Source organism: Aythya ferina (assembly GCF_964211825.1).
Source record: "Aythya ferina genome assembly, chromosome: Z".
NCBI lineage: Eukaryota > Metazoa > Chordata > Aves > Anseriformes > Anatidae > Aythya > Aythya ferina.
Window position 1 is genome coordinate 84,404,951 of NC_140299.1, and position 27,501 is coordinate 84,432,451.

The 27,501-nt window shown below is 43.0% G+C and overlaps 1 protein-coding gene across 1 annotated transcript; it reads right to left on the bottom strand.

Moving 5' to 3' along the window:
* Positions 1-845: 845 nt before the first annotated feature.
* Positions 846-18,210, bottom strand: ERAP1 (endoplasmic reticulum aminopeptidase 1). The gene is made up of 18 exons (XM_084504239.1): positions 17,499-18,210; positions 16,834-16,972; positions 15,270-15,404; positions 14,568-14,688; positions 14,052-14,206; positions 13,386-13,499; positions 11,519-11,650; positions 10,842-10,973; positions 10,594-10,677; positions 10,077-10,234; positions 9,498-9,577; positions 9,037-9,220; positions 6,040-6,196; positions 5,768-5,952; positions 4,844-5,005; positions 3,794-3,934; positions 3,605-3,686; positions 846-2,302 (listed from the first exon to the last, which is right to left on the bottom strand). The coding sequence occupies exons 1-18, from the start codon at positions 17,963-17,965 to the stop codon at positions 2,156-2,158; spliced, it is 2,775 nt and encodes a 924-aa protein (XP_084360365.1). The 5' UTR covers positions 17,966-18,210; the 3' UTR covers positions 846-2,155.
* Positions 18,211-27,501: the final 9,291 nt, after the last annotated feature.

The following is a 27,501-nucleotide window of genomic DNA, read 5'->3' on the forward strand; positions in this document are numbered from 1 at the left end:
GCTCAGAAATTGGCCTGTTAAAACTGAATCTAATGTGTTTAAAAAGCATTGGCAAAATACTTGTCAGAGGTGCTTTATGAATCCCCCCAACAATCTGATCAAGCTCTACCTGCAGTTTTCCCCCCCCCTTCCCTTTGATTTCTAATGCTATTTAGAAGCTAAATAGGGCCAAATGGGGCTTCAGGCCTGGAAGAGCTAAACGGGTATGCAAAAGTATTTTAAGAAACAAGATGAAGTGACTATTTTGCTGAAAAAAATCCAGTTAAAATTTGAGACATAATACATACAAGTGGTTAACGGTCATTCTCAAGTGACAGAAGATATATTTTCTTTCGATGAAGTTTTTGAACTCTGCAAGCATCCCTGTAAGTGTTAAGATTCTCTTGTCGATGTACATAATAATTTCAGTATTATGTGATTCTAGCTTTGTTTGCAAGCTTTCTTCTTGATGCAAACATCTACATGTCTAAGATGTTTGTTAATGATTGATTGGTATGAAGTGACACAATGAAATCTACTGATGTACTGTGGGAGAAATATCCTGTCACCATACCTGTCTGTGAATAACTGTCTTTGTCCCACAGAGAGGGGTGCAGTGTATCTAGATACATGCTTGAAACTCCAGACTGATTAATTGATTTTTTTTTTTTTAAAAAAGGGGGGGGGAGGCGAGGGGACTGTGTTATGGGGAAGTCTCAGAAATATATTTCTTCTCCGACAGTTGAGAAACAAAAGTAAATCCCTGCAGCTCAAAATGAACCAGTTAAAGCAGAAACCAGCAATGTAAGTTACTGCTTACAATAGCAAAAGAAAAGAACATACACACAGAAATGAAGCACTCTATGTAGAAACATATAAATATTGCTTTTTATTAATTTGCCTTCTCAGTTTGCTCTGAAACCTTTTTAAAGCAAGCAGCAGTCATCAATATCTGAAATAGTTGGTCTCAACACCTCCTATTTGTTTTGCAGTAACTGAAGACTAGATAGTTATCCAGACATCCCACCACAAAAGAAATTACATTTTAGTCAAGCTGTGTACCTGTCTACTACATCATACAACAGTGCAGTACTATAGTAGCTTTGCAAAGTTTCACTGTCATTGTATGACAAGAACTAAACATCAGCTGTTCATTAGAATGCAAAACTTGAAAGTCAATCTGAAAAATTCCTAAATTTTGGTAAACAGGGTACACAGCCTTTTCAGAATGCATTTCCTTAATGTGCTATGAGGTACAAGATTCCTTATATGTAAATGGCTAGAGAAAGCAGAGGGAAACTTTTTTTCCTACAATGCTATGACAGAACTTTTGTCCTTCAATAGTAGAATTCAAAAGCCTTTCTGAGCTCTCAGAATGAGATATTATTTCTAGCAGAGAGAAAAGGGAACAAGGCACAATTGAAAGGTTATGATTATTCCACCTCATGCTTTTTTTTTTTTCCTTAAGTCTCAGTCTTTGTTAAGTTGCTGGCTGCTTCAGCCAGTAAGGAAACAGCAGAGAAAATAAAAACTAATAAATCACATCAAGGCTATGTTTGTCAAGGCAAAGAAATCAAGTGTTTTAGGCAATTACAGTAATAGTTGGATTTTCTTTTTTTAATACTAGTACTGGAACTGAGGAATTTTCATAGGTGAGCAGAGAAGAAATTCATTCACTAGTGGGTCTTTAAAATAAAATAAAATTAAAAAAAAACAAACTCCAAAACTTCAGCTCATTTCTTAAGTAACATAAGCACATAATAACATCTTCTTAGCATATAATATTCATCAGTTCTCGCAGTAATTAGCTTACAATCCTTAGAGATAAGAAATAAAGCTCATTACAAATGACTATCTCTCCTCTTAAACATCAGTGAGTAACTATGGTAGCTATTGCGCTTCAAATCAGGTGTAAAAGGAATAATTAAAAGCAAAATTTCCAGCTAAAATTAACTGATTAATCGTCTAAAATAAGATTGAGATTTTTCTGCACACAAAATGTATGCTCATTTCCTTAACATTACCTAAAAATACAACAATATTTTCAGTCGACAGCAAGAAGAATAGTGCAGACCTAGCATGCTTCTAGAGAAACTAACTTAAAATTGTTCTGCTGCTACTCCTATGAATTTTCAGTGCCTTACAATTGTTTTTGACAAAAATAAATTATCCTAATTCATAGGTGAATCTTTTGCAGCCATGTTTTGATATCCTCAAAATTTTTATCCATCCATTGTATATTGTCCTCAATGGTTTCAATAGCTTGTTGGATGCAACGAAGCTGTGCACTTTTTTCCTCCAGAGAACTGAAGAATTCTTTCACCTGTTGAATAAAAAAATGTAGAAGGACAGCTGATGAAGAGGCAGCAGTGTCTCTTAAAGAGTAGCACGATAAATGACCTGACATCACCACCTGACATGAGAAATTATCTTCAAAATTTCAAAACCTTCAAAAAGATACTGACTCAATCTCACAAACTGATGAAGATTACATTTAACATCAGATTACAAAAAAGCAGCTGCAGGAAGTGACAAACTGTTGTGCAGGGGAATCTGTCTGGTTCTTGCTCATTCAACAACCACATGGACAGCAGTGTCTGTCTGTGTATAGACTTCCCCAGAGAAGAAAATGCATCCCCTACTCTGCCTCTTGGCTGCTCAGTTGGTAACACACCTTCACTGGCAGTTCAAGTAATGTCTCAGGCTGTGAACTGAAACTGTCCCTGCTGATATACACGGGATGCAAGATGCAAATAGTTGTACAAAGTACACAAAAGGTACAAGTAGGATACATGGAAAAGAATTGCTGGATTGTCTCTCTCCTTATACTTGCTGTCTGTCTGCCAGAGTGTTTGCAGAGACTCTTATGTCATAAGTCCTGCAGATCCCCCAGAGAGATGCACAGATATTCTAGGTAGGGCACAGAAATGTCCCTGCAGCCTGTGGCACTGCTATAGCATTCTATTGACACACTGTCAGAGTCCATTTGGATTTAAAACAAGTGGTGAGAATGAAGTATAAAAGAATGCACTGCTCCTTATATTTCATTTTGTACTTAATATGGTCATATAATTTCTGCCTGTGTTTTGACCCAAACCAGGAAATCTGGATTTCAGCTTCCAAAAAAATGGTCGGGGATCCCATTTTAGGACTTTGAATCTGCACACTGGCCAGTCTTGGTTTTGTTTGTTTGTTTGACACTGACAGAAGTGGAATAGGTGGACAAAATGATTATCATATGTTGACATCCAGAAACATGGAGAATTCTCCCTGGAGCAGCAGACATAGAGCACACTATCCTTATCACTGCCCTTCAGACCGCTTGGTGAGAAGACCTGCTTTTGCTCTTATTTTTCCTCAGTACACTCCAGAAGAGAGCCACGAACATTACATACACATACATACATGAATACTCTGCATCCAAGTCCGCTGCTTAAACATCTTTCTCCTTTCTACTGGCTTAATGCTCTGCCTCAAGGAGTTAAGCTCAAGGAAAACACAGGATATTATTCTTATACTTCATAACTAGTCATGCTTTTAAGATGTTAAAATTTAAGCCAGAGTTTTGTTTCAGTTAAACTACAACTAGTTTTTAAAACCAGAACAGCTAATCTGAATGGCTTACCTGTGCAAGCTGTAGCCTAGTCGAGTACTGATTCGTCACTCCAGTGACAATGGTTGCTATGGAACTCGAACCAAGTTCAAATCTGTCAAAAAGAATAACCTACACTTAGAAAACATACAGTTTAGTAGAAAATAGCATGTAAAAGTATAATTGGGTACAGGCAGCAGTGAAACAATGCAAGTTCCTTACTTTTCTACTAATTTCTCCCAGTTTTCCTTTAAAAACGTCCACGCAAGATGATAGCCAGATGGGTTTCTGGCAACATACACAATAATGTGTGGAAGATCCTGAGTTTTTATGATGTCACCACGGAGACCTTGATCCAGTAACCTAAGAATTAATAATACATATGGAAGTTGTTTAGACCAGTAGATAAAGATAAAAATGACAAATGATTACTTGCTTAGTATTTTCTACTGTTTTATAAAGTTTGCATTTCTAAAGGTCCCAACACTGTTGGGTTACTTCCAATTTTTTACAATGTATATCCATCCTTCCCATTCCTATTACTTTCATTTCATTTCATTTCATTTCAATTACAACTATTTAATAGACCTGCATGCTGAATATAAATTATAAGAACAGTCTACATTTTGGTTCTATTCAAAAGTTTCCAACTTAATAGGAACCTCCCTAATCCCTTGTAGGAAATAAATTTGTTCTACACTGTCAGTGGAATATTCAGTCCTTGCAAACTCCTGACTAACATGTCCAAAGAGCAGCAAATACAAAAAATAACATTATGAAACAGCTACATAGCTACAAGCTAAATGAGAGTGAGTTCCATAGAGAGAGTAGCTCATAACCCCCACCAGAAGGCAGAAAGCAGGTTTACAGAATGCAAGCTTTGAAGGTTTGAATATCTGAAAACTTCAGTAGCACTCAATTTTCTCAAAAGTGAGAAAACACATTTTTGTAAGAAAGAGTATATACACCTATAACCAAAATAACTAAAAAGGTAAACAACGAAGTGTCTGTCAAGCAAAGACAAGGTATCTGGGTAGGTTTATATTTCATCCCAATTTGCTGCTGCAATGCTGAGCACATTGACTCCTGGCACTAAAACCCTTAAATGAAATGCTGCAGCCACTTGCTCTTAGTGTATAAAATCTGTAATGCATTTTATAAATCCTGAAATTCAACACGTATGTAACAAGACCGAATGATACTAGTTCCTGTGTCAGTATGTGGTTATTCACCCCAAAACACAATTCTCTTCTTGTGTAACACACTACTCACCACTGAAGTTTATCCTTATTTCTGGTGAAGCTGAGAGCTAATTCAATTCTACTTTTATCTATGCTGAATGAGTGCTGTCTGTATTTACTAAGGAGGAAATCCCAACCTTCAGATGTTTGTGCTCCAACAGCATACACTGCTGTCTTCACATCAGCTGGCAAACTACAACAAATTGAACACCAAGTTACTCTCCATGTCATATTTAGGAATGTTTGCAGAAATATAACCTCAACACCATCATACATCAACTCACATAACAGACAGTTTCTTAAGAAATACTAGTCCTTCATGGGTATTAGTGATCCTTCTTGCTGGGAAACAGTTAAATATATCAGGCTGTATCACAACAGTGTTCCTGCCCTGGAAATGATTTCCAGAAATATTTCACTCATTCCTTTATTTTTTTTTTCCTCACTTATTTTGTATATTCCTTTCCCATCTATCTCGTATTTAAGACAGACGATGGATACCAACATAGTCTTCTATGGCCTGCCCAGAACAGTCTCTCAGAGATGTTTTGGAGGGTATTTTAGAGAGAGTTCTTATGTCACGGTGAGAAGCACAAATTACACAGATGTCATGAACAGCAGCTACCTATTTTTATAGAGCAGTCTCCAGACAGATACAGAAGGGAATATATTTATATGTAATTTTCACTTTTCTAAAAAGAATTTTTCTAAGAATTTTTTCACGTATCTGAGAAGACAAGCTGGGGAGTACTACATGACATACGTGCTAGCTTGGGTATATACTGTTCACCAGCACGGGAAGGAAGTGATGAGTTAAAGTATGAGATACAGAACTAAAAAGACTAAACTTCAGATTGCTAAGAGGACTCCATTTCATCTCTTTCTGTAAATTAACTTTCCTATAATTAAAGTATCAGAAAAGACACTATAAGAAAAAGTTATTTCCAAAACAGACCTCAAGGTTCCATTGGATTTCTGCCATTTCAGAAAATACTCCTCTGCTTTGTCCACACATGGCTGGTATCTGCGCACACATGCGAAGAGCAGCAGGGACTGCCGAAGCATTCTTTCAGACACTGAGCCATCATCACTCCAAAGCTGCTTGTCAATTAGGTCTTTAAATAAATTGACTATATATTCCTAAAATAAGACAATAAAAATTATATATAAAGCGCTTTTTACAAGGTGCAGGCAGAGTTACGAAACTCTAGATACTTAAAATGTTACCTTTAACTGTTTTTCTGTATCATCCATATCCCGCTTCTCCATCAGCTTGTATATAGGAACCAACTCATTCATACCTTGGAGTACAGGCATGATTTGTGTTTCCCGTTTCAGGTATAAAGTCAAATCTAAAGCTTTAGAAATTGGAATTTTTTTTATTCTAAAGAGAAGAAGGAAGGGGATAAAAGAAGTTGCAATTAAGCTTACAAAACAAAAGCAAAATCCAAGACACAGTTTTTTAACTTTGTTTTTAGAAGTCAAATGCAGCTGAGCAAATAACATAAGCTATGAAACATAATATCTAGTCTTTGAACTAAGAAATGGACTGTAAGGGAATGTTATCAGTAAGACCCACTTTCTCCCCTGTCCCATGGTCATCAAAGCACTGTCTCTCTCTTGCTGTCTCCTCACTTTTCTCTATTTAGCACATACAGAAGAAATCCAATCACTGAACATATTTCCCTTGTAACACCTTTCTAGCTTGATGTGCAGGTACTTAATCTCTTGTAGTAAAACCTCACAGCTATAATCCCAGCTGGTTCTTCACTTTAACTAACAGCTCAAGCCTTCTGTGTCTGCCAGGATGTACCTCAATTATTTATTACAAGAAAAAATAGAGAAAATGCAAGAGGACTTATTTCACTTTATCTTGGTAATTTTTTTATCCTTCTGTGAAACATTTTTTCTGCTTCTTTCTGCCCATGCTATCTCCCCATATGCATTCTTATTTTGTCCTTATTCACCTTTCTCTTCTTCAAAATACAAGTCACCCATCTTAAAAGGAACCAAGTTTAATGCAATTTGCATCTCTAATTGTCCCTTCTTCTTTTCTTCTCTAAGCAATCTTTCTTCAGGCTCCCCTTTTCCCTTCAAACTTTGAACTATAAAAACCTTTCTTCTGCTGTCCAGATAAAAAAGCTGACTAGCCCTGCTGGCATCTCTTTTTGAGCTGCCACCTCAGATTCACGTGATTGTCTTCCAGCTCTCCTTACCACCTTTTTTTCTGGAGTGCTGTAAGATCAGCAATTAATGCATTCAGTTCTTTGATTCTCTTTGCTTCTCTCAGTATACACACCTGTTCCAGTTTTGTTTGCAAACACCTCTAAGACACATTTTTTTGTAATAACATCCACAGAACTAAGACTAATCATGGCTATAATCACATCACATTTTTATTACTGTAAGAGCCTTGTTTCTAATTGACAAATAGAAACAGTGTCTTCCCAGGAGCAAAAACACTACCCTACTCCATCACTTTACACCAGCATCTTTCCACTAGCATGTCTGTATTGAGCATGACCTATTTTTACTCCCCTTTCAAATCTGTTCTGTTTTTCATCTGTGAAATGTCGTGCTAAGAATTTAGCTTCTGATCATCCTCTGGTGTTTTCTGCCATCTTCTATCTCTGACTTTCAGGTTTCTAAGTGAGTATGTTACTCCCTGCTCCTCACATTAAAAGGAAGCTCTTCAGTCAAAGCTACTAGTCAAAGCTTCACTGGTCTTCTTCCTCTGGTCCCTGCTTAAAGGTTGGCTTTGCTGTATTGTCCACATCAGAAATTAGGCATGTATTGAGTGCCATAGCTCTCTGTTGTACGCTGAACTGAGCTCACTGAGCAACCCTACCTGGGGCTGTAATTTTGCCACCTTTGACTGTAACCTTTATCTGATGCAAGTGCAAGGGACATCTTGTTGTTTTTGTTGTTTTTTTTTTTTCAGTTCAACAAGATACAGTTCAACTGAGATATATGTCATATATATATTCAACACTGAATATAGCAGGTCTTTTCGCAACATCTCATCCTGGAATGCCTACTGGAAAACAGTCTAAAAACCTCTGCTGAATTACCGAGTAAGAGATTGTATGCCCTACCACCTACTCAATTGCCTTTTTGCTCACCAACTGGACCAGGGAAGTCATAATATTGCTTCCATGCTCCCCTTTCTTGAACTTGAGAGAGAAAGCACAGCTACCTGTGATGCAGGACAGGACAAAGATTTGACAGTACTAGAGAACATCAGTATTTCCACATAAACGCTCTCCTAGCATTAGCTCATTTGCAAAATCTTGACTGAGAGATTTAATAGGTTGCATGAAGATGTGCTGATGACCATTTTGGGTACTTAGAAGAACAGTTGTAATCCAGACACTAAGTGTCTACATCGACTGAGCTTCCTCAGAAGCTAAAATTTTAGCAGAAAATTATATGAAGAAAACTTTCAAAGAAAAATAAAGTTTTATCAAAAACAGATATATGCTCCATTTTGTATGCATTCATTAGCCCAATGTTAGCAGCAGAAAAAATACCTTACAAAAAAAATACAGTAATGCTATAAGCTCTGACAGCTCCATCTGTTAACCCATATTTTTCGCTTAACCAAAGGTGTGCCAGGTTTACACTCTCAATGTCTTCATGGTGTAAAAGTGTTACTAGTTAAATACACGCTACTGAGAATTAGTGACAACACATTAAGAAGAATTACCTTATCTTAAAGAAAACCTTAACTTGCAAATAGGATGTGGACTCAGTTTCTTAGTATTTCTTGTAATTCTAATAATCTCATGAGAAAGACCTCATTACCACAGTAAACAGGTCATTATCATCAATAGTACACATGTATTTGCCACTTCCCTGTGAAAGTTGAACTCAGAAGTTACAATTAAAAACCATGTGACACTAAGTTAACACAGCAAATGCAGAATTTCACTGAGAACTTCACTCCAAATCTCACTTTTAAAAACAAGACTCAAATAGTGAGTTACATCCTGTTTCAAACACTTCACAGACCATGAGGATTATTATGTCTTCTTGTCTGTTTCATTAAATATACTTGGATAAGGCCACTGCAAATGAGAAATCCCGGGTTTACATTGCTGTAAGCAAGAGAAGAACATGCTCCTATTTGAATGATATAATGAAAAATGTATATGTAATCAACTTTAGTGGTATAAAGTCATGAATGCAGTTTGTATTGTTTTTGACTTGCACAGAATGCCTTACCTTACAAGCTGGAATATGTTGTTAATGAGACTTGCTCTGTCATTGTTGCTAATCGCTGTATGGTTCTCTTTCAAAAGGTTGATCAGATGATCCCATCCATCATCTTCATAGTGCACAATGTAATAACCATTCATGTACGCATTGAATTTGATCCATTCAACCTCTTCCGGAAGAATAATGACATCTATAAACAAAAATATAATTCCTTTTTATTAGTGGTTCAAAATCACTCTAATATTATACCCAATAATAGTCTCATTTCAGAGATTTAAATAAAACTATAACATGAATCCTGAATATACTAAGAGATTATTATAGCAATGCAATTGAGATGACAAAAAATCATTTATCTTGTACTAGTAGCTGAAGTTGTCAATTCAGCAAAAAACACCTGGAAAGCTAAAAAGCTTACAGAAAAACTTTGAATAAATTCATCACCTATAATTAATCAAATAAATTACCTGTTTTAGTTGTCATCAAAAATCTTTGCACAGTGTCAGCTTTACTCGTAATGTAGGTTAGTGGAATGTGCCACAAGTACCTAATGCAAAACAGAAATTTAATGAAAGAACTCTGCAAAAGCTTCTCCAACCTGGCCCAGTCTAACAGCTGATGAGTATCTTTTACCTGCAGGATGACAGCAATGACCTGCACTCACGTCTCTGTTTTGGTGCAGAACCACATGCACCTAACTAGCCCTGATTTAATTTGCCTGGGAGATCATTAACAGCAAAGCTACAACAATATGGACCTTCAGCCTAGTTCCACTGGCGTGTTCCAGTGCAAGTTCACACAGCTCACCTAGGTGCCCAGCCACCATAGCTGTACAGCTACCAGTAACTTGGTCAGGCACACCAGGTGTAGCCACCTGTAACTACTGCAGTGGTAGTACTGTCTTGAGCTGCACAGGGAAAGACTCACATCCAATCAGTTCAAGGAGCATTCCTTAAGAAACAACAGTGAAAGCTATTATTGTATATCTGTGTTTGCCATAGGTGAGCATTATGGTTTGTGGGCTGAGATTTTCCCATTTTCTTTACCCGGTGGATGAATGGGAATCTGTTCCCTTCATGTAGTGCTCCTGCTGCAGGTGGACATTCTTTCCTCTCACTGTGACAGTTACCAGGGGAAAACCTTTTTGCAGTGTCCAAGTGTTCATCATTGCCTTCACATCAAGAGTCTCTCCTTTAGTCCAGTGCTGTTTGTTGGTCAGGGAAAAAGAAGATACGTAAGAAGAGGAGGAAGATGGAGTGCATAGACAATGAATTTAGTAGCTAAGAACTTCATAAAAACTGCTGTAAATTTGTAAGCTCAGCATAGTTAAGTTTAGATTGGAACATGGGATATCAATGACAACTCTGGCTGTTCTTTTTCAGGACACTTTTACATAGTTAGTGACATCTCTTTAAATAGTGCTGTTTTCCGGTCAGCCCTAGGCACAGAGGTAGGATTTCTGTCTGTACACATACCAATGCCACAGCACAGTATAGTAACATGAGAGGACTCAGATAAATACCAAACTTTCAAATACTGATGAGTAAAAAACTAGATGCTTACTGCATTTGAAGATGACTGTTGGTTCCTTCTGCAAAAGCCATCACCTTGTTGTTCACTTTTATCAGTACCTGCTGTGGGACAAATCTGTAGAAGAAAGTTTTGGTCATCTTTTTTGATATCATTACCATAAGTATTGGTCATAGTCCTCATTAATATACTACAAAAACACATTATTCACAAAAAGCTATAAAATTTGGGGGGAAAAAAAAAAAGTAAAAAAAAAAAAAAAGAGAATAAGAAATACTTGCATTTGTCATACTGTTCCACAAATCTTCATTTTTTGTGTTCTGATAGCTGTACTTCTGCAGGTACTGCACAAGTCCAGCTTTAAAAACGTCATCAGTCAGGTAGTCCTTCAACATATTTAATATACAGGATCCCTGAAAAAAAGTGTGACAAAATGTTTACAAAACCACTCCCTAGATAGCAAGATGCTTCTTTCAGAAAATTTTCAGCAGGCTAACCTAAACAGCAGTTCAATTTTGTATGTCTGTCTGATGAGAAATATTTGGGTTTTATATATATTTAAACAGTAATTTGGCTTTCATTATTTCCTTAAATATATTTTGGATTGAGTAAAATATGCTATTATTTTTTCAATTACTATATAGAGCAGGCTCCAATGAAAAACGCTGGTTGGTTTAAGCACCTAAAATAATGTTTTAATGTTTAAATTGATACACAATAGATAAGAAGGGGCAAAAACCTCCTCTTTTTATAGATGGAACAGGAAACCACAATTTGAACTACATTCAGGAGTTTTGGACTAGGATTGAGATAGAATATAAAGATCAAAACAACATTAAAAAGTATATTAACACCACGGTTCAGGGATGTTTTGTATAAAGGATTGACTGAAATCAGTACAATGCAGACGTATAGTACAATCAGTACAACTGAGAATGAAATCAGTTACAGATTTTACCTTCACATAAGAAACATCATCAAACATTTCTAAAATTTGAGCTGGATCTTCCACAGGAGTAGACACAGGATGTGATGAATTTAATGCATCCACTTCCATGGCATCAAAACAGTTTGATAAGAAATAATCTTCCTAATAGGAGACAAAAATGATTATTACTACCAAATTTTGCTTAGTGACTACTGAATTCCTATTAGTTCATATTTCAGTCCATTCTACATGATGTTGAAATCCCATAAGGAAAGCCAAACATATCTTTGGTTTCATTACAGAGCTTTATAGGGAAGGGAAGGGAAAGGAAGGGAAGGGAAGGGAAGGGAAGGGAAGGGAAGGGAAGGGAAGGGAAGGGAAGGGAAGGGAAGGGAAGGGAAGGGAAGGGAAGGGAAGGGAAGGGAAGGGAAGGGAAGGGAAGGGAAGGGAAGGGAAGGGAAGGGAAGGGAAGGGAAGGGAAGGGAAGGGAAGGGAAGGGAAGGGAAGGGAAGGGAAGGGAAGGGAAGGGAAGGGAAGGGAAGGGAAGGGAAGGGAAGGGAAGGGAAGGGAAGGGAAGGGAAGGGAAGGGAAGGGAAGGGAAGGGAAGGGAAGGGAAGGGAAGGGAAGGGAAGGGAAGGGAAGGGAAGGGAAGGGAAGGGAAGGGAAAGAATATAGAGAGGCAAACTGCCTCTACCCTTCTAAACCAACTTTAATACTCCAGCTAGTGAGACTTAAAAATAACTCCAAAAAGACATGCACACGTTCCAAAAGTTTGATGACAAAATGAATGGTTAGTAACCACAAAACAAAGCAAAGGGGAAAAAAAAAAAAAAAAAAAAAAAAAGCAAATGATGAATTCCTTCATTATTTTTCCACTGCAGTTTTATGGCAAGTTTCTGCATAGATCTTCCCAGTGCACTGTTCGTTTCACTACTTTGAACTAGACATACTTGCAAAGTTTCATATATTGAACGTGTGCTAAAGCTAGCGGGAGGATTTGGGGGTCTTCGTTAGGATTTAAGTCTGACTGTACATGAGGGAAAAAAAATATATAATTTCATAGAATCATAGAATACCCCGAGTTGGAAGGGACCCATAAGGATCATCAAGTCCAACTCCTGGCACCGCACAGGTCTTCCCAAAAAGTCAGACCACATGACTAAGAGCACAGTCCAATCGCTTCTTCAACTCCGACAGGCTTGGTGCTGTGACTACTTCCCTGGGAAGCCTGTTCAGGTGTGCGACTACCCTCTCGGTGAAGAACCTCTTCCTGTTGTCCAGCCTGAACCTCTCCTGCCACAGCTTGACACCATTTCTGCAGGTCCTATCACTGGTGATTACACAGAATAGGTCGGTGCCTGCCTCTGCACTCCCCCTCGTGAGGAAGCTGTAGACCGCGATGAGGTCCCCCCTCAGCCTCCTCTTCTCCAGGCTGAACAGGCCCAGTGCCCTCAGCCTCTCCTCATACGTCTTCCCCTCTAGGCCCTTCACCATCTTTGTAGCCCTCCTCTGGACACTCTCCAACACTTTTGCATCCTTTTTGTACTGCGGTGCCCAGAACTGCACACAGTGCTCGAGGTGAGGCCACACCAGCGCAGAGTAGAGCGCGACAATCACCTCCCTTGACTAACTAGCAATGCCTTTATACTTTCCGAAGTCTAAATAGCTTTTGAAAAGAGAATATACTTTGATTGCAATCATTAACTTCCATCACCAGTTTTTGAAATAATTAGATACTATAAAATCAATATTCTTACCCTTCGAGTTAAGATCAGACAGTTCTTTCAAAGGGAAAGCAAAAACTGTTTCACAGCACAAACATGCTTGGCCTTCACCCTTACAAATTAGTGGACTTAGAATGCAAATATAAAATAAAAATACAGTAAATGCTGCTTACAACTTTCAGTTCTGGATGGGTAATGTTGACCGACACAAACTCCATGAATTTTGCAAACCCTTCATTTAACCACAGGTCATTCCACCACTCCATGGTAACTAGGTTGCCAAACCACTGAAACAACAGCAACAACAATTTTAATTTAATTACACAGTTTTTCACAAAAGCTGCTACTGACTGATATGAAATTGAATTTATAGCATGTCACTGACATTTAAGGCACATTTTTGTAGTAATGCAGCTTACTCTGGCCTCTTTCTATTTCGTTTCTTATTTTAATGGTAATACTCTACAGCATGGGTTTCCATTACAATTCCATGAAACTTTATACATAAACCAGGTTTGATAGGAGAGCCACGCATAAACCTGTAACAATTCTTAACTTTTTTACCTATATTCATGGCTTGCAATTAATTTCAAGGGTTAGCAATGGTGCAAAGTCCCCAGAGCACTACAGCTACTGAACTATACAGATTTTGGTTACAGCCCTGCATGTCTATGAAGCCCAACGAGACTTTATTGGGAACAGTCGCGTGATTCACGGATGAACACTCTCAAACTGAAACAGCTCTTTTCAGTCTATATTCTCAAATATCTCTCCATCCACACAGCTGTGACCACTCTGTTGGTCCCTTCTGATCCTTTATTGTTGCTCCTAAATCTCACCTGATGAGCCAGTTCGTGGGCTATTACCATAGTAATCCAAAGTCTAGAAGATGCTGAGGATTTATCAGGGTCATACAACAATGCGGATTCCCGATATGTGGTCAATCCCCAGTTTTCCATAGCACCAGACTGGAAATCAGGAATAGCTGCTAAATCTGGTGGAGGGGGGAGGAAGAAGGAGGGGGGGAGGGAAGCATTAATAAACTGCTAGGATCGTTTGACCCAGTAAAGAACCCAGTCACCTGCTCATCCCACTTCACAACAGCTCCCACATCACACCTTCTTTAAGGCTTCTCCTAAATGTAACAGCAAAAACATACCTTTAAAAAGTTCTCTATAGAAGGATTTTCCATTCTCAGTGAAGCTTTTCAACATACTCTTAAGTTACACGAAGCAGACAGTTTAAAAACATGGGAGCCAAAATTGTCCCAGTCTTACCTAACTCATTGATTTTATGCAATTTTACTCTCTATTCTTAATGCTATTCTTGAATACATTAAATTAGGTAACACTTACCTTGTTTAGGTAAGGGATATGAAATGCTGAAGTAATCCTCATAAAAGTCTAAAAGTTTTACTGCCGCATCCAGGGCATAATCAGCTTGGTGGATCTTCTCTGGTACCGTGTATACAGAAATCTACAGTAAACAAGCAGGCAGTATTTAAATGCCAGCATCAAAAGTTTACAGAATTTGTTCTTTAACATAGGTACGTGAGTGGTCATGAAAAGTGACAGAAGAGCACATACCTAACAGCTTTCGTACAAAAGTTACTTTTAAAAAATCCAGATACAGATATGTTCAAAATTAGAAATGAGAATTTTACTTTATCCTCCAGAACCACCATGCCTGTAAAAGGACATCTATACCTTCCATCCCCTACCAAGACAGAGCTGTTTAACTACCACTGTTCTGCTTTATTCCTGATTCTCCAATAAAACTATATTTAATTTCCTTTTAATCAAACAGTCTTACTTGAAACAATATTACCAATGAACGTAAGTATATAAAAAGAAAGCATATTACCAAAAACTTTTGGAATTAGTAAAATTAGTCTTAATGCAAACTAATAATCCAATTACAAAGCCAACGTTTTTCCCTCCTCTCGTTCATGTAAAACTTCACAATGTATAAATCCAACAATTTAGCTTGAAAGTACACTATATGTTTCCATATAGATTTTGTTATAAAATAAGCTCTTAGAAAATCAGAATAGTTACATTAACTCCATGACTGGATATTTTGCTGATGGACTTGAAATCGGAAACAATAAAGGCCACGAGGTAGGTACTCATCTTGACACTGGTATCAAAATGGTCTTCAACAAGCCATGAATTTACATTCACAGTCTTCATCTAAAAAAAGACAAGCACAGCTCATCATCCGGTAGTACCTCTAAGGACTTTGGCACCAAAAATCAATGTGTTTCTTTTCAGTTTCACTAAGACAATTTTAAAGACAAGTTGGAAAGAAGTCAACCCTGTGCCAGCCCATCCCCACACAAAGAAAACAGAAACATACAGGTAGTTTCACTCGTGTTACTTCAACATTGCTAAAACTAGATAAAGATACTCATTCAAAAGCTTTAATTTTCCTCAGTGTCTGCCAGCACATCGATCTAATTAAGATCACACTTGAGTTGATCAGAAGTTGTCTAAATCACTTGTTACACATGAGAGAAATAAACTACTCCAAACAATGACTCAGCTCTCTCAGATATCTATTTCAAGACAAAATGAGTCGCCCGTTAGAGTTTTCCCTTTTGATTCGCCTTAGGTAACTAACTTAGACTTGGAGTATATTTAGCCACATTGGAATACTAATACTGGCACCCACAATTCATTCATTATTTTATCCACTTTTCAATGCAAGAACTGTTTTGTTTGATAGTTTGTTTTTAACCAACTTCCAAAAGACTTCATTTTTTTGAAATGTACTTGGTGTATGGGGAGGCGTTGTTCCCTCATTTAAAAGGGTTAGTTTCCTGGCAAATCACGAATCAATAATGCAGAAGAATTTGTGAAGAATCTCTTATGCACAGAGTAAGACCAAAAGTATGACATGTGACCCACCCTACATACGCCTACATATTTGTAACTGCAAACCATATTTGTAGGTATTACACATACTCCACTTTCACAGACATTTTTTGAAGGCCAAAATAACCTTTTGTTGTTGTTGTTGTTTAATATATATATATATATATATATACATATATATATGTATATATAAATAATTAATATAATATATATAATATAATATATAATATAATAATATATATAATATTTATAATAATATATATTATAATAATACATATATAATAATATAATAATATAATGTATATAATATAATAATAATATAATATATATAGATATAATATAATATATATTAATAGATATTAATAATATTAATATATATATATATATATAATATATATATAAGGTCCTGAATAATATTGTGTCTGTATTCAGATACATTTTAATATTAATTCTTAAAATCTAAGACAAAGACTGAAAGCATTTTATGAGTAAAATAAAGGTTAGCGAGATTACATTGTTCTCAAACCACTGCAGAGAACAGGAACCCCTAGGATGCAACATCTGTTGCATTCCTTTATAACTGTGTATCAACACTACCAGCAATCATTTACTCTCAGAAAAGAACTGACACAATCTTTAGCTCAATATTCCCATGAACAGCAACTTCCTAGGTATTCTCTTCTCCTTTTACTTTCTTTTTTAAAGGTCATCAAGCAACAGCACAACATTGAATGTATCCACCTACAAGGGGCATATTGGACAGCGCAAGGTGCTTTGGTTCCCTCCTAATCTTAACTGAAAATCTGGCTTTGAAAGATGGTTCATCGAAACACGGGAAGGCTGTTCTTGCAAATGTTGGCTCAAAATGCGTTGCTGCGAGCACTCTAAGGAAAAAAGAGAAAACCTTTAGTCCACATACCTTCATATGCACAGTGTTCACCACCTTGTGTGAAAATCAAGTAATTTCACATTTATGAGATAATTTAAGTACTTTCAAAATCTTTGGCATGCTAAGAATTACCATTTCTCAATCTGTGGTGGGGAACAGAAGTGGATACATAAAGCTTCTTGACCAACCCCCCTGATAAGGGGTTCTGCAATAAGAGACAACTTGTCAGAGCCCAGCGAGTCCCCGGACTCTTCCTCTCCCATCACTGCAGGACGGCTGGACGTGTCGGTGGATTAAGGCCTGCTAAGGCTACAGCCAAGAACCCCACAGCTACCTGAAAGAATGGCAATCTCTGCGATATCCCATTATATATACAGTCTGGTGTGGCTTTGTGTGTGAAAGGAACCTCAGCCACGGATAATTTCAAAGAGAAATTACAAAGCAGCCGACAACAAATTCTAAAACCAGTTACATGTGGTATCTACAATGACATTTCTACTAATGAAAAAGAAGAGGATTACCGGAGTTCTCCTGCCTGGGTCCTGTAGGTGCTTTTGTAGAAGCCATGGAAGGAGTCGGAGAGGTTGGCAGTGTACTGGATGGTGACGGTGTAGTTGTGGCCGGCCCGCAGTGGCTCGGCGACGAGCAGTGCCACCTGCTCCAGCGCCTGCTGCTCCAGCACCCTCGCCTCCTGCGCCCCGATGGCCGCCCTGGCCACGTGCAGACGCTTGCTGTGCAGGATAACGGCGCTGGTTTGACGGGTGACGGTCAGCTCTATGGCAGCTGTCCCCGTGAAGGTCTGCGTGGTGAGGTTCGGGTGGACGAGGAGCTGGTAGTGCAGCGGGACGACGTGCTCAGGTAGCCTCACCTTGTCCCAGGGAAACGGTGCGCTGCTGTCCCCGCCAAGGCCACCGCCGATGGAAGAGGCCACCACGGCCAAGCCCAGCACCACGGGCACCATGGGGGCGGCTGGGCGAGGCGCTGCCATTTTGCACCTAGCGCAGGGAGGAGGCAACGAGGCCGCCCTGCGCCCGCCGCCTCATAGCAGCCCCGGGACCCCAGCCCCCGCTCCGCGCTGCCGGCACCGAGGCAGGAGGCTGGCACCGAGAGAGCCCGAGGCAGGACGGGGACACCGAGAGGGAGCAGGACCCAGTCGGGAAGCGAAAGTGAAAGAGAAAGAAGCGAAGCCGAGCGGGATGCGGGGCGGAGCGCGCCGCCGCCGCTCATGGAAGCCGCGGGGGGGCGGAGAAGCCCGGCCCCAAAGCAGGGGCTTAGGGTGTGAGCACTGCCCTAAGGAAGGCGTGGGGCAGCACAGCAGCTGCTCGCTGAGCACCTGTTGTCAGGACTGAGTCCCTCTCTCAGCAGGGAAGCCCAGAGCACGGTACGGCCGCGCCTCTGGCCAGGCTGCGGCTGGAAGCACCGCAGGAGGCCGCCTGCTGCAGCTGCCACACAGCGCAGGGTGCCGGGCACCACGACCAGGAGGCTTTTGGAGATCTCCAAAGAGATCTCCGCCACCTCTCTGGGCAGCCTGTGCCTGTGTTCTGTCTCCCACGCAGCACAGAAGCACTGCCTTGTGCTCAGGGGGAGCCTCCCATGCTCCAGATTGTGCCCACTGCCTCTTGTGACACCACTGAGAAGAGCCTGGCTCTCTTCACCCTCCCTTCAGGTGTTTATAGACATTGATGAGATCTCCCTGATCTTCCACTTCTCCAGGCTGGGCACTCTCAGCCTTTCATCTGATAAATAGCAGAGATCATCTTGGTTGGACTCTCTCCGCTACACTCACGTCTGTCTAGTACATGGAAGCCCAGAAAAGGACCCAGCTCTCCAGCTTCACACAGGGCTTCGCCAGCCATCAGCCTTCCTTGCTGCATGGGCACACTGCTGGCTTATGTTCAACGTGGTGTCCACCAGGAACCTCAGGTCATTTTCTGCCAGGCTGCTCTCCAGCAGGGTGCCCACAGCATGTCCAGGTGCCTGGCGTTGTTATTCCACAGGTACAGGACTTGCCACAGCTCCACGAGATTCCTGCCAGCCTTAAAGGAGTCCTTGCAAAGGAGTTCAAATGAAAATACGCTCTGTCATCACGGTGGGCTGGTCCGTTCCAAGCGTTTCTAACCACTCCTGTGGCACAGAAATAAGTTCCTGGGTCCATGTGTACCACTGCTGAAGGACAAAACCACCCAAGGAATGCTGGAAACTCTAGGATGACCAAGGCAGATGACCAGAGCAGAACAACTACCAAAAGAGTTTCTCACCCTGCAGCAAGAGCAGATCTCTAGTAAAGGACAACAGGCTCAGATACCTCTGCAATAAGAACTGACAATGGAAAAGAAGGTCCTCGGTGGTGGTGCTGGTAACCTCTCCGCAGGAGCATCACCAACATCAGGACGAAGGTACAATTTGAGATCTCAGATACAGACCTGCTAGCCTGGTAGCCCGATCTTTTTCTTCTCACAGAATCACAGAATTGAAGGGGTTGGAAGGGACCTGAAGAGGTCATCGGGTCCAAGCCCCCTGCCAAAGCAGGTTCCTCAGAGCAGGCTGCCCAGGGAGGCATCCAGATGGGCCTTGAATATCTCCAGAGAAGGAGACTCCACAACCTCCCTGGGCAGCCTGTCCCAGTGCTCCATCAGCCGCACCATGAAGAAGTTCTTTCACGTGTTGGTGCGGAACTGCCTGGGCTCTGTCTTGTGGCCCTTGTCCTGTCCCTGCTAACCACTGAAGAGAGGTTGGACAAATCCCACTGTTTCCCACACTGAAGATATTTGTAAACATTGGTAAGAGCTCCTCTCAGTCTTCTCCAGGCTGACCAGACCCAGGTCTCTCAGCCTTTCCTCATAGGGAAGATGCTCCAGGCCCCGTATCATCTTCCTTGCCCTCCGCCGGACTCTTTCCAGGAGATCCCTGTCTTTTTTGTCCCGGGGAGCCCAGAATTGGACACAGTACTCCAGGTGAGGCCTGACCAGGGCTGAGTAGAGAGGGAGGATCACCTCCCCTGCCCTGCTGGCCACTCTCCTTTTAATGCACGTCATGATCCCATGGGCCCTGTTGGCCACGAGGGCACACTGCTGGCTCATGGTCAACCTGTCGTCCACCAGGACCCCCAGGTCCTTCTCCTCAGAGCTCCTCTCCAGCAGGTCATCCCCCAGCCTGTACTGATACATGTGGCTGTTCCTTCCCAGGTGCAGGACTCTACACTTGCTCTTGTTAAACCTTGTTAGAAATGTTTTAACAATTCGTGTCCATAAAGAACAGTCCTGTCTGCCTCTGGGCCCTGCACTGGCAATTTAATTCTTGAACCACAGATGCAGTGTGTCCCAGTCTCCCCCTCATTCTAGTCAATTTATCAAGTCTTCAGAAAATACTCCTCAAATTTATGAACCTGTTTGCCTTTGTTATTCCAGACTTCTATTTCTAACAGTTACAGCCTTTTTTTTGTCTTCTTCGAGATTAACTTAACACTGCTATAGGTGTGACTGTCCACGTGAATGGCTGGTGAGGAATGTTTTAATTACTGGTGAAGTGTCAGTAAGAAAGCTGTTTGTGTTTGTATGAAGTCTTTGATGCCTGGGGGTTTCAGAACAACTGATAACAACTAGTGACTGTTATTGGATACTATGCAGGCCTCTGATATCTGGCCAGGTGGCCAAGAGATTAAGAAGAAGAAAAAAAAGAAGCTGAAGGACGGCTAGGAGACAAGACCTGCAGGGGATGCTGTATAAACTTGACACGGTGCCAAGGAGTACAAAGGGGAAGGACAAGAAAAAGTCTTGGAGAGGAAGACTACGAGCCTTCAGCATGAAAGACCCCTAGAGACCTCCAGAGGGACCACCGGAGACTGATGCGCATGCTCCAGTAGGAGGGACTGGACCCCGGAAGCTAATTATAATAACCTGTTTTTTTCAGAAGCAGTAATGAATATGTATTAGTCTAGGAGCATAAAAATCAGCTACTTGATGTAACTGGTGTGCGTCCTGGTGAAGCGGAGACTCCCGGTGCACCCAGCGCTGTTTGCTTACCTCTATTCTTTTAATAAATCCTATTTTTTTATTTAATCCTATTTTGAAGACTGAGCCATTTCGAACAATCTCATTTGGTTTCTTCCTGCCCAGCTCTCCAGCCTGTCCAGGTCTCGTAGTACTCAAAATTCTCATTTGTACTTTCTGTAGTACTAGTGTTATGCTTGTGCCATTTGGTTGGAAAGGTGAATTTGAGAATTTTGTTGATATTGGTAGGGACTCTATGTTTGGAATATACCCCTGGCCATTCATGGGTAGCTTCTTAGCACAGTTATCAGTACAACTGCCAGCAAGTGCAAACAGTTGTGAGAGTGGGTAACAAATACGAATACTGCTGGCATATGTCTGTCTATGAGGAAGCCCATTCCTGCTTGTACTTGCTGCTCATCACTGCCCCCACTCAATATCTCCCTATTGAATTAATGTGATTCCAGCAGGTAACCTTACTTCTTCTAATGTCTTAGCCAATTCAGCATGTGTTGGTGCAGGTCTGTGCTTAAACCTCTGGGGTAAATGAGCAAAAAAATGCTCTATTACTTCCAAAGTAAAAGCAAATTTGTCTTGTCCCTGCCATGGTAATGTGACCAAAAGATATCTCGAACACCAACGACAGCCATCCTTTAAATCCTCCTGTATTAAGCAGATTAGGTATGTCAGACAGCCTGGGTGCTGTGACAGTCAATGGTTTAGTAGCTGCATTCAACTTTCTGTAGTTTACTGTAAGCCATCATGTCCTTAACACTTGTAACTGGCCATACTGGAGAATTAAAAGGGAATGGATTTTTTTAACAGTTTCCCTCTCCACCAAATATTTTGTTAATTCACCTTTCACTGTCATCGCTAATTCTGGGGACAATCCCTTATTATACCCACACCAGAGGCTCAAACAGGTGCAGGAATCACCTCATCACCTAGTTTTTTAAATCATTACCCTCATGGTCAACTCAGGGCCAGGAAGGTTTGACAGACCACCATTGTTCCTGTATGTGCTGGATTGGTTGTGATAGATTTAATTTTGTCCATAGTAGCTCATGTGGTGCTATGTTTAGATTTTTAATGGAAGTAGTGCTGATAACAGACCAATGTTTTAGTTGTTTCTGTGTAGTGCGTACACGGAGTCGAGTTCTTTCCTCTTCCCAGGCTGCCTGCTAGCAAGTTGACTGGGAGTACAACAAGAAAAATTTTTTTAATCAACATTTGGTGTGATTTTCAGTATCACAACTGCTATGAGGACTGCAAGAAAAATGCTTGCCAGGTTTGCAGCATAATACCATTAGCCTGAATAAGTTATAAGGCAATAGAAGTCCCCTAGTAAAGGACGGTGTAAATGCCAAAACTTAATTGGACAAGCTGTTTCCTCCTGTGAGCAGATTATTCAGATTATTTCCTGTATTTCCTGTAACTGAAAAACAAACAAACAAACAAAGAAAAACAAACAAACAAACAAAAATGTTTACTCCAAAATTTATCCATTTTAAGTAGAACACATACTTTAAAAGTCTGTTTCTGCTACAGTTATGTGAAAGATTTTATCCCAAGTCTTCATTCTACACAGTAGAATAAAAAATAAATAAATTTCAAAGGACAATTTTCAGCTTCACATTAAGGCCGGAGTCCACCTCATCTTGTAAGTCTCTTCTACCAGGTTAGAATATCACCACTAACACATTGGTACAATTCCTCTACAGCTAGTCAGCTCAGCTTTTGACATTTTTATTCCAATGGGACAGGAACTGATTCACTTCTTTCAAAGTTTGTGAAAAGTAATTCCCCCCCGCTTATTTTATAGCCTGGCTGAGCGACGCACTGAAAGTTTTCCCTCCGCTATCAGAACATTTCAAAGCACGGAGTTCAGCCAGTGCATGAAATCTGTTGTTCATCCAGACATCTTTAGGGCGAGTCTATTTTGCCTTTCAGAAATTCATAAGGATATCAGCATGGTAGAAAATGTCAATAAAGTTTAGGAAACACAATGAAAGGAGAAAAAAGAAAAGGCAAATTTGAGCTTCAGAGCTGTACTGACAGATCTGAAATTCTGTGGGGATTCCGTAGGTTGGAAAAGCACAACAAAACTCACGCCTGAGAATAAGGGACCATGAGGCTGCCAATACGCTAAGGTTACTTACTGTATCAGCATGCTTAATTACAACAAAGTAACAACATGTATTTCTTACCTCTGATATTAATTCCGATATACTCTCCCTGCTCTGGTTGTGAAACACGGAAAGCTCTGTCACGCAGTCCTCGTCAAGGTGTCCCTGCTGCAAGAACACGCACATTCAAGCATGAGGCTTTCAGGTTGTCTCACCAAGACACATCTGACCATGACACTGTTGTGATATGCCGCAGGCGGAGTCCCTAATTATCCAAGATTTCACATTTTGGATATTAGTTAGCATCATGGCTAAATGTTGCCGTGAGTAAACAGAGAAAGTCACACAACTTCAGCAACTTCAGCATCTCGGCCCTCCTTGGTGAGAGGTTCTGAACTCACATAGGAAAGGCTGTGTGCAGATGAGATTTTTCACTTGAGTGGAAGCTACACTTTTATCTCTTCTTAAATATGCAAAGCTACATCAGGCATGCACGTCTTTGCCAGAGCCGCTTAAAACTGACGGTGCGTGTGCAACAAGCTGTTCTTTACCTAGACAAACAGCGGCAGCCAGTGGCCAGCAGGAGGCATTGGCAAACAACTGAGAGACGGTCAGGACAAACGCTTTCAAAGTGGCCAAATTGTTAGCCGAACAAGCAATTCTCTGAGACATAGAAATGAGATAAACCATGAGCACGTCCAACATGCTTGTATGAAAACTTGTGTTTTGCTCCATCATGGGTTCCTTTCCACGGAGGAAGAATTTCAATCTTGTCTTCAAAAACCCATTAGGGAGATCCTTAGAAATGCATTGTAGGCAATTTCACAATGCTCAGGGGTTGGGGCCCTTGCTCAGTGAGGAGGGGCTGAGGCAAAGATGTTTGGTCAGACTGCAGAGGAGCCTCAGGGCAGCCTTCTCGTAACTACAAGGAGGGCAGCAAGACAAAGCCAAACTATCTCAGCAGGGCATGGTGCGATGATGACAAACAGCAGGCACGGTGGTACAAATCACCACAGGGAGATGGCAATTCTTTGGGTGTTATATAAGGGTGTTCTGGTGTCGCACAGACCTTGCTGATGCTGTTTTAAAATAATTAAAAAAGCGAGGTAGGAATTAAAATTAGTTCACTTATTGCGAACCCAGAAGAGTGGCTATTATTAAATTGGGAGAGAAAATACAGCACAAAGAGGCTGGAGATGAGAATGGTTGAATTAAAGGGCAGGGGAATGGGGAGAAGAAGAAACAAAAGAAACAATAAGGCCGCGGGGAAGCGCAGAGAGAAGGAAAAGGAAATATTCTCTACTTCCCATCAACGAGCGATGTTCAGCCATGGCCTGGGAAGCAGGGCATCAAAACACGTAGTGGTTGTTGAGGAGGAACAGCCCCCTGCCCCACGGCAGCTCCCCTGTTTATTGCTGAGTGTGGCATCAGGTGCTCTGGAATGTCCCTTTGGTTGGTTTAGGTCAGCTGCCCTATCGATGTCCCCTCCCCATCACTTGCCCACCCCCATTGATTTCTTTTGATGAAGTGGCCAACCATCTGGTTGCCCAAGGGAAGCCAGCTGATGGCACCTGTTTGGCTTTCAGCACAGCTTCAAGACTGTTTCTCCCTGTCTCCTTCTGGACAAATTGGGCAGCACACAGCTAGAGCAATGCATAATGCGATGGGTGAACAAGGGGCTGACGGGTCGCGCTCCAAGGGTTCTTGTAAATGGGGTTGCATCAGGCTGGTGGCCAGTCATAGGGGCTTGTGCAGGCCTCCGTTTTAGGGCCTGTTCTCTTCAGCGTTGTCCCGACTGACTCGCATGTAGGACTTGAGGGCATATGGAGTCCGTTTAGGCATGATGCTAAACAGAAAGGAGTGGCTGACTCCATCGAGGGGAGGAAGGCTTTGCAGAGAGACCTTGACAAAGCAGAGAGCTGGGCAATCCCCAAGCATATGAGGTTTAGCAAGAGCGAGTGAGGGATTCCACACCTGGCAAGGGGCAACCCTGGCTGTATGGACAGTCGGGGGGACGAGAGGCTGGAGCGCAGCCCTGCAGAGAGGGATCTGGGCGTTTTGGTCGATGGCAAGTTGAACGGGATTCAAGCAGGGGCCCTGGCAGCCAGGAGGGGCAACAGCATCCTGGGCTGCCTCCAGCACGGCATCGCCAGCTGGGCGGGGGCAGGGATTGCTGTGCTCTGCTCTGCGCTCTTTCAGCAGCGCCTCGAGTCCTGTCCTGGGTGCACTTTTGGGCAGCACACTAACAGAAGGACATCAGGTTATTGGAGAGTGTCCAAAGGAGGGCTTCGAAGTGGTGAAGGATCGGGAGAGTAAGATGGATGAGGAGCACATGAGGTCCGCGTGTTTGCTCAGCCTGCACGAGACTGAGGGGAGGCCTCATGGCGGCCAGCAGCTTCCTCACCAGGGCAGCAGAGGGGCTGGCGCTGAGCTCTGCTCTCTGGGGCCACTGACAAAACTCGAGGGAATGGCAAGGAGATGGGACAGTGGAGGGTCTGGCTGCAGGCGAGGAGAAGATTGTACACCAACACGGGGCTTGGCCACTGAAACAGGCCTCCCAGTGAAGTGGTCATGGCAGCCAAGCTGCCGGGGTTCACCGAATGTCTGGCAAGTGCTTTCAGACATGTGCTTTGGTTTTTGGGGGTCACCCAGAGCGCTGGGCTCTGAGGTCACCCAGCGATGGGCTGTGAGGTCAGCCAGCAATGGGCTGTGACCTCACGGCCCTCGCTGCTTATCTTGGGGCGCCGGCAGAGCCTGGCCCAGCCTGGCTCGTGCCTGGACTCCCGCTGAGCGTGTGTGCGAGGCTTGGAGTGCCGAGCAAGGATCTCTTGTGAGACTTGTTGGAGCTGTGCTGTGGGGCCGTCGGCAACTGCTCTCGGTGCCCGTCCCCGCAGCCAGTGCCTGCGTTTCCCCGGCCCTGCCTGGCTCAGGCAGCCGGGGCTGTGGAGGGAGTGCTCGCAGCAGTGCAGGTGAGCTGTGCGGGGACACGTGCCCCGGGGCTCGGCTTGGGGTTTTGTCCTGCTGAGGGGCCGGGGCACTGCCGCTGCCTGCCCTGGCTCAGCCACTGACCCTGACCTCTCTCCTTCTTGCAGCGCACATCAGCTGTCGCAGCGGTGCCAGCCAGGGGAAGCAGCTCCCCATCTGCAGCTCTCCCCAGCCCGCTGCAGCGAGCCGACACCATGGCAAGTGAGGCCCAGGACATCACTTGCCCTGTGTGCCAGGGGGTCCCCAAGGAGCCCAGCTACGTCCTCCCCTGTGTGCACCACTTCTGCTTCGGGTGCATCATGCGCTGGGCCAAGAGAAGCAGCACCTGCCCCCTCTGCAGGCAGCACATCACCTCCATCCGCTACTCCATCTGGGCGGAAGACGACTTCCTGGAGGTGCAGGTGGCCCCCGATGCAGAGGCGCAAGACGACAGCCCCCAGGACGAGCAGGGGGCTGCAGAGCCCATGCCCCAGCCTGCCGTGAGAGGCCTCCCGCCCGAGGAATGGGCAGCCCTCTTCAGGGAACACCTAGAAGTCCTCGGTCCGCTGCGCTCCTGGGTGCGCCAGCAAGCCAGGGAGCTGTTCGACGCTGCCTGGTGGGACCAGGACATGCTGGAGGCCAACATCGTCGCTTGGCTGTGCCGCTGTGGGCTCGATGAGCACGCCTTGGTGCAGGAGCTGCAGCCGTTGCTGCAGGGCCACACGGTGAGCTTTGTGCAGCGGCTCATCTCCATCATGGAGGAGACGTGCAGCGAGGAGTTCCTCGAGGAGCTGGGCTTCCTGGAACCGCGTCCTGCCAGCCAGCTCTACGTGTACAACGGCCCTGAGGTGGACCTCAAGGGCTCCCAAGACACCTGGGAGCCCGAAGACAGCCTGGAGGCCACCCCCAGCCCTGCTGCCTCCCCCCGGGACACTCCTGTCACCAGCCTGCTCTCCTCCAGCAGCGCGGAGGATTCGGACATCGAGGAGCTGCCCAGCACCTCCAGTGCCGCCCTGCCTGGGGGTCCTGGCCACCCGCGCGCTGCACCCATGCCTGAGGAGCAGGAGGAGCTCTTCTCAGAGCCTGAAGAGGAGGAAGCAGAACAGGCTGCGGTGCCGGGCACAAGCCACGGGCCCTCTCCTCCTGGCCAGGGCAGGGACAGCTCACCTGGGGGGCCGCGGCGCCCCCCGAAGAGGAGAGCCGACAGCGACCCGGACTCTCCCCAGCCCTGCAAGAGGCCCCCGCGCCTTTAGCAGGGCAAATGTGGTTGTCATCCCAATAAAGAGTTGTGACCCTGCCACAGACAGTGTCTTGGTCTTCTTCATAGAATCACGGAATCCTACAGTCATAGAAATGTCGAGTGGCTCAGGTTGGAAGGGGCCTCAAAGACCACCTAGTTCCACTCCCCCTGCCATGGCCAGGGGTGCCACCCACTGGATCTGGTT